General features: G+C 40.2%; 1 protein-coding gene across 1 annotated transcript in view; it reads right to left on the bottom strand.

The window, feature by feature from the left end:
- Positions 1-4,686: 4,686 nt before the first annotated feature.
- Gc (GC vitamin D binding protein) overlaps positions 4,687-8,302 on the bottom strand; it is a 31,614-nt gene continuing 27,998 nt past the window's right edge. The window contains exons 12-13 of the mRNA XM_055596022.1: positions 6,756-6,815; positions 4,687-4,836 (exon numbers count right to left, since the gene is read on the bottom strand). Coding sequence (XP_055451997.1) covers positions 6,780-6,815 — 36 coding nt within the window. The 3' untranslated portion in view covers positions 4,687-4,836; positions 6,756-6,779. The remainder of the gene's footprint in view (positions 4,837-6,755; positions 6,816-8,302) is intronic.

Genomic DNA, 8,302 nt, shown 5'->3' with positions numbered 1-8,302 from the left:
TATTAAGATCTATTTTAACATTTATGTTAAAATTATAACATGTATGTTATTTATTTGTGCATGCATATACATTCACTATCTATATCATATCATATCTTAATAAAATAGTCAACACTAAACCATCTGAAGTATGTGTGAATATGGGTAAAAGTAGTGAAAGTGAAAAGGGACAGTGAGAGGGAAAAGAGAGTTATTGAGGAACTGGGGAGAATGGACTATGTATGACATGAAAGGCAAAAGGAGGCTACTTGCAGTGAAAGAGTATTAGACAGGACAAAGGGACTGGGAGAAGAGGAGAGGCAAGGATCAACAAAACAAATTAGTATAGCATAATACTTTGTATAGTAATTTTTTAAAAAATTTAATTTAATTTTTATTAATTACAGTTTATTCACCCTGCAACTGAGCTGCAGCCTTCTCTTCCATACCCTCCCAATCCCACCCTCCTCCCTCCCAACCCCACCCTTCTCCCTCCCTGTTCCTCTCCCATGCCCCTCCCCCAGTCCAATGATAGGGGAGGTCCTCCTCCCCTTCCATCTGACCCCAGTCAGTCCATCAGGTTTCATCTGGACTGGCTTCCTTGTCCTCCTCTGTGGCCTGGTAAGGCTGCTCCCCCTTCAGGTGGAGGTGATCAAAGAGCCAGCCCATGAGTTCATGTCAGAGACAGTCCCTGTTCCTATTATTGAGGAATCCTCTTGGACACTGAGCTGCCATGGGCTACTTCTGTGCAGGGGTTCTAAATTATCTCCATGCATGGTCCTTGTTTGGAGTATCAGTCTCAGAAAAGACCCCTGAGCCCAGACTTCCTGGTTCTGTTGTTCTCCCTGTGGAGCTCCTGTCCCCTCCAGGTCCCTCCATCTCCCCCCCCCCCCTCTTCACAAGATTCCCCGCACTCTGCAAAAAGTTTGGCTATGAATCTCAGCATATGTTTTGATAACCTGCTGGGTAGAGTCTTTCAGATGCCTTCTGTGATAGGCTCCTGTCCTGTTCCCTGTTTTCTCCCTCTTCTGATGTCCATCTCGTTTGCCTTTCTGAATGAGGTTTGATCATCTTACCCTGGGTCCTTCTTCTTGCTTAGCTTCTTAACGTGTACATATTTTAGTATAATTATCCTATATTATATGTCTAATATCCACTTATAAGTGATTATATCCCATGTGTGTCTTTCTGCTTCTGGGTTACCTCACTCAGAATGATCTTTTCTAGATCCCACCATTTGCCTGCAATTTTCAGGATTTCTTTGTTTTTAATTGCTGAGTAGTATTCCATTGTGTAAATGTACCAAATCAGTAAACTTTAGAATAATGGAAAAGATGTTATTTCAGAATCCTTTTCTGTAGTTACCTGCAGTTAGACATGTCATCCACAGGGTGGAGGCAAAGGGCTTTATTTGAAATAGGTTAAGTTCCGAGTCTTTATGGTACAGCATACAACAGGTCTAATAACCCATTCTGATCTCGAAGACTGTGGGGCCAAGCATTTAATTTACACTTCAAAAAAGCTTCTTTATAGGCTAGAAAATTATGAAAATCTCTACCTCTAATATTCAGACAGGTAGCAGATGCTTGCCAGTAAACTTAAGTTATGAAAGTAGGAGTGAATTAGGAGCACATGAGCTGGAGAGATGGCTTGGTTCACAACCAAAATAACTGACTAACTAACAAACTAAGTAACTAAAGAGAAGAAAGAAAGAAAGGAAGGAAGAGAGAGAGAGAGAGAGAGAGAGAGAGAGAAAGAAAGGAAGGAAGGAAGGAAGAAAGAAAGAAAGAAAGAAAGAAAAAGAAAGAAAGAAAGAAAGAAAGAAAGAAAGAAAGAGAAAGAAAGGTGGAAAAGAAAATATTTTTTATATTTGATTACCCATGATTGGGAATGCTTAGTGGAAGATGAAAGTGTCAGTGTGTCACTAAGGACAAATGTTGACAGCGCAGTGGCAGCTGCAGATAATTCAACTGTATGCGCTCACCCTTGCTGAAGTATGATCAGCCACTGAGCCAACAGGTGAGAGCGATGAGCTGGCTGCTCTCAGACATTTCCCCTTTTCCAGTTTGGCTAAGATAGGTCTTTCTCAAGCCTGATCAAATCTGAACCTCTGAGGGGAGGCTTGCGAGGGAAGAACTTTGTATTTCAGAAATCTAATGTGAGGCAGAGCTGGGCTGCAGGTAAGGCTCTCTGAAGGAGGACCAAAGACCTAACAGGCAACCATACTAACCTCTTTGGTTCCTTCTAGCTATTTCTTTCCCAATGGAAATTGATAAATGTCAAATCTGATCAAATTCTTGTGTTGCTTTAGGTTATTGCCCTTTAATTAAAAAGGTATAAAAAGATTTTCCCATGTTTTAAAAATTAAAACTCCAGCCTTGCTTCTGAAGAATTTCATCCTGAGGATAATAATAAGCTAATCATTGTGGAGAGTGTGTAAGACCATTAAGGCCACATGTGAGAACTTCCAGTGTTATGATCTAAGTGTGCAGAGAGCATGGTAAGAACTGCAATATAAAAGACTTTAAACTCTACGAAGGATGCCAACAGAAAGCTCTGTGCTTGCTGAGTTTTATACATTAGCCTGAGCAGACTTTGGTGAGAATTTGGTAAAATCACGCTGTAGTATGATTAACATTTACCATCAGCCAACGTCAAGTAAAGGAAGGAGACAGCCAATTCGTTGCACATCCTGAGAGATGAAACAGAAGTTTCCAGGCAAGGACGGATTCTATCTAAAGTCTGTGCTGCCAAAATCCTTCTCCAGTGTCTATATTGTCAGCCTGGCCTAAGGATGGTAGACTTACCAGCTTCACAGTGGGATAAGCCAATACCTTAAAACAAATATATCCACTGTCATCTCCTAGAAGAACCCTGGTGTAACTCATGTCAATTCTTAGAAACACAATAGTCTCTCCAGCAAGGATTCGAATAAAGTTGATCCCTGAAGTTATAAATTAGTGAAAGCTTATATAAAACAAATTGCCTAGTGGAATCATTTATGGTTGACCTTAGTTGAAGATGGGAAATCACCCCTTAATGTTGGGCAGCACTGAGGGGTTACCCCATCAAAAGACAACTGCCTCATGGGAGTTGAAACGGCAAGGATGTGATTATGGACATAACAGCTACACCTACAACTCATGCTAAAATGCTGGAACATTCGAGTCGGTGATTCTTAACATAAGAAAACACAGTGAAGATGAGAGCAACAAAGCCCACCACTTCAGTTATCTATGTAAAATTTACCGGCCACTTGGGGACAAAAGTGTGCAGTTCTACCTAATCAAGCAGAGAGATAGGGGACTAAACGGAAGCTGTTTGCAGTAGTTTGTAAATGATTTGTGAGTGCAATTTCTCATCTAAAAACAGGGAGTGATTTTCCCCAAATTGACAGCGCAATAATTCTGGACAGTACTCACACAAAGGGGCTAGCAGATAAATAAATCTGGGAAATGGCCACGTATATACAATAAATTATGGCTGGTATGTCTTCCAGGCAAATTTGATTCAATAATCTGTCCTTCAGATATGCCCAGTAATCTTATAGGCAGTGTTAATTGGGAGGTCAATCTGTCCTGCTTTCTGCTTCCTATGACCTTGAGCACTAGCTCCTTTCAGAGTCTGTCCTCTCACATTTAATCAATGATCTACTACTTGGAATTATTTGAAACCTTAATAAGGCCTTGTTTTTGTGAAAAATAATTTTTCAAAAGTCTGAAGTGTTGCCCTGCTTTGTAGTAGATAGTTGGTTTTTGACCTTGTGGCACCTCAAGGATGCCATTTGAAGTTATTTTCTCAGTTTGGAACCTTTGTATCCCACAAATCTGGGGTACACTTTCTACCACAGAGGCCGCTGACGTTCCATCCCGTTGGCAAAGGTGCAGGCACTTCACACGGTTTGATTAATGAGAATCTTGGAGAATGGCAGTGTTGATTGTGCTTAACTCAGTTTTTATTGTATATGCCAAATAGTACATCTCATTTTTCCTGTGTAACTACATCTGCCATGAGATGACTTCAAATTCCCTACTGCAATTAACTCTATATAGGGAAGGCATTTATTAGCTTCACAGACTTATTTATTTCAAAAAATATATCTGTTTTCCAGGAAGAATATAGAATCAGGGGACCTTTATTTTCTCAGACCAAAGAACACACACACACACACACACACACACACACACAAATTCATGCATATTTTAAGGACATGATAAATCAAGCTAAACTGAAAATTTGTGATATTCCAGAACTTACTTTGCCATATTGTTCCCGGGAGTCACTAGCAAAAGTAAAAGCCCAAACCAAAATTAAAGCAAAGCAAAATCAAACCACAAACCTCCCCTCTCCATTCATGCTCAGGAGAATTTTCATTTGCAAGGTGTGTAGCTACTATAGAATTAACTGCTGCAATTCACAGCAGGACATGAGAGGGTGCTCCCCTGAGATATTTTGCTTTTAAGAAGTGATATTTTCAGGCTGTTTGTTAGCAAGCAAACTAACTTTTCCTTGATGGCACCTATGAAGTCCGAAGAATTGTCAGGGAATGGAGCTGAGCCTGCTGGGGATGGTAGAGTTGGTGCTGATGCTGGGAGTCTTTTACAGAAACAGCAGAGGTCTAGTGAGAAGCCTAGCTTCTGTGCCTGGCTAGAGTTGTGTGGATCACTCAGCAACCATTCCAAAGGCGAACGTCACTCTCCGTTGTACTGAGGGTTTGCACTGCATTTCAATTTATTTTTAATAATTTATCACAAACATTGTAGCTTGGGAAGATGTAATCATCTTGGTGACCCTCCTGTGGTCTTGGGCTGATTTGGCTGTCAGTGGCAATTTTTCAGAGCGGTCCAACTTCTAGGTCTGTGAGAAAATGGGAATAAATGGTGCATTAAAGAAATGTCAGGTGCATTCAAGGTCATATTATTTTTGTTTTCATGGTACAGATAAACCTGTCTAGCATGACCCATATAACCTTTATAGCCCTCGGGGATGGGGTCTTTAGAATTTAAAGGGAAGGAGTTCCCAATACCCAGAGCAAACATTGCTATGCCAAGGACAGGGTTGAGTGAGGCCTGTCTGCTCTACAGGAATAATTGCTGTCAGAGAAAAAGAGACGCGATAGGGAACAGCCCTTAGTATGGTTTGGGTTTTGGCTATCCCACAGAGGTAATGTGGTCGTATGCAGGATAGTTTTAGGTCAGCTTGCTGCAAGCTAAAATCTTCTGAGAGGAGCTTCCATATTACTGAGCTGTAGACAAGCCTGGAGGGCATTTTCTTAATTAGTGATCAATGGGGGTGGGCCAGCCCGCTGTGGGCGGGACCATGCCTGGGATGGCCGTCCTAGACACTGTAGGAAAGTAGGCTGAGAAATGCCATGGGGTACTGAACCAGCCAGTAAGTAGTGCCCTTCCATCGCCTCTTCATCAGCTCCTGCCTCCTGGTTCCTGTCACATTTGAGTCTCTGTCCCGGCTTCCTTTGGCGATGAGCTACAATGTGGAAGTGTAAACCAGATAAACTCTTTCCTCCCCAACTTGTTTTTGTTCATGGTATTTCATCACAGCAGTAGAAACCCCGAGAAGGACAGGCCCCAGGGTGGCTTGTGGGGAGACGGTCAATGAGGATCAGTGTGCCCGTAAAGCAGAATATGGGACACCAGGCTCTTCCTCTTTCTCTCTTTGGTTTCTGATCATGAGGCCAGCAGTTTGCTAGGCTGTGTGTTCCCCATTGCTGTCATATGACACCTGCACAGAAGCCTAAAAGCAGTGGAACTACATGAAATTTATGGGACAGAACACCTCAAATAGTGAAACGAAACCGACCTTTTCTTTTAATAAGTTGATTATCTTGGGTATTATGTTAAAATTATGGAAAACTGAACACTAATGCCCCTGGTCATAGAATTGAGATAACAGTTCAATGTTTTATACTTTAGTAAGACACCATTTTGGGTATGAGTTTGTTTGGGTTTGTTTTGTTGTTGTTGTTTTGTTTTTTGCTGTTATTTTGTTTTTAGGTTGTTAGTTTTGTTTTGGTTTTATTTTTGTATATAAAAATTTCGTTTGCATTGTGGCAAAATACATTTGCCCTTGTTTTTTTTTCTTTTCTAAAAATACTCAGAAAAATCTTCACCTCCTACTATGAACATGGAGTTTATGTCTTGGTGAGAGGAGGAGACAGAAGATACGAACATACCTAATCTAAGTGTTATTTCTCGGGTCTTTGTCACATGGTGAACAGTCTGTGCAGGCTGTGATTCTAGTATCTAAACTATTTTCACCTATAAGGTAAAGAAATTCTTTTGTCTTGGCACCCCAGCGAACACTAGTCTGATTTCTTCCAGGAAAAATAAAAGCCTGGCTTTATAGGATTGAAAAACTTACTCCCTGTCCAATAAATCATCAGTTTGTGGGTTTAAAGCCTCTCCCAAGAAGATAAATGTCAAGATAACAACTCCAGTTATGATACCATTTTAAAGTAGGAAATAGAATGGGCCTGTTAACTGTATAAGAGATAACTCAGAAGACAGATGTCGAGATGACAATTCCAGTTATGGTAACACTAAAGTATAAAATAGAATGTGTCTGTCAACTGTAAAAAAGAAAAAAAAATATATCAGAGGTGTAACTGGGGATGAGAATACCCAGAGACAAAAGAATTCAGCTTGTATTCAAGTCTTTCACTAGAGACTAGTGGGCTTTCTCTGACAAAGAGTTGCATTCTGTGACTTATAAAATAGGTGATACAGTTCTAGATTCTTCGGTGATTTACATGTACTTACCCAAGACAGCACATACGCACTGTATCAGGACTGCAGGGTGTCTCTCATTTCAGCGTCGATCTGATGAGGAAACAGAATGTTCTATAGTTTATCAAGCACTTTCCTTGTAGGCTACTGGATCATAAAAGATGTACTGCATTTTGAAACCTCATCAGGGAATAAGATTCTTGCCCAAATGTCTGGTAGAAACCAGACATAACTGCAGTTTGTCATCCTAGCTCACACTTGGCTATTGGCAGTTGTTTCTGTTTGCTAGATTTTAGGGAACAACTCTATCAATAGCAGCCATTTTCTGACTCCAAGGGGCAGATGTGTTCTGTTCAATTGTTCTCACCAAGGTCTAGAAATGGAGCAGGGACAATGACCAAGGTCCCAGGACTGTTAAACATTCAATTAAGGTCAAAACAAAATGCAGTGCTACTCTGACCTTTGGTGTCTTCTAAATAAGTTAAATGGCTGCTGGAGAGCAATAGGCACAATGAGTACAAGTGGGATTCCTGTCTTCTGACAACTGCCAGCACACATCTGGGGGAGTAAGGCAGGTACAGATTTGTCAACTGAGATATGAGAATAATCCTTCAATATCTTGTAAGTCAGTATAGGCCAGGTCTAACATCAGTGAGGCTAAACTGGGCTCTATAACTAACTAACTAACTAACTAACTAACTAACTAACTAACTAACTAACTAACTAACTAGATGTGTGTGTGTGTGTGTGTGTGTGTGTGTGTGTGTGTGTGTGTGTAGGAGACAACCAACACATCTTAGTAGTGGTTAATAGGGAAACGCTGCATATAAGATCATCTCTTGTACAAAGTTAAAAAAATATTGATGCAAAAGCTGTGGCCACATGTTTCAAGGAAAGAGAGAGGAGGAAGGGGCAGAGGAAGAGTGAGAGCCAACTGATAGTGTTTGAAGAAAAGGTTGATATTTAAAAAAGATTACCACTTTAACATTAAAAAGATCTTTCTTTACAAAGTAATTCTTACGGTGAATAAGCACCTATGTGTCCATTTCCTTATTATACTAAAACATATTAAAGATAGCCTTTTATAGTTAAAATATAAGAAACGGGGTTGTCCTGCTTCTCTACAAGAATTTCTGTTAATCAGGCTACCTTCCTGTATGTATATGTATATAATAGCTACACACACACACACACACACACACACACACACACACACACGAAAGAAATGCTCATAAAGTGATGTGTGCCGCATGTAAAGAGGCCTGTGACATTTTCACTGTTCTTCTTCTTCTTCTTCTTCTTCTTCTTCTTCTTCTTCTTCTTCTTCTTCTTCTTCTTTTCATTTTTAGAACCCGTTCCTGGGTTATAACCCACAGATCGCAAATCACTTCCATGTTCCCTGTATTGACTGCATTCACAAACCTTGTCTTTATTTTTCAAAAATTTTTCTTAAAAATTTTTCATATATTTTAAGAATATTGTTTCTCCACTTCCAACTTCTCCCAGACCCTCCCTGAGTCCCTAACAGCCAATTTCATTCATTCATTCATTCATTCATTCATTCATTCATTCATTCATTC

Source organism: Psammomys obesus, unplaced genomic scaffold, assembly GCF_907164565.1.
Source record: "Psammomys obesus unplaced genomic scaffold, mPsaObe1.curated_primary_1811, whole genome shotgun sequence".
In the NCBI taxonomy this organism is placed as follows: domain Eukaryota; kingdom Metazoa; phylum Chordata; class Mammalia; order Rodentia; family Muridae; genus Psammomys; species Psammomys obesus.
This window is presented reverse-complemented; position numbering and strand designations above follow the sequence as displayed.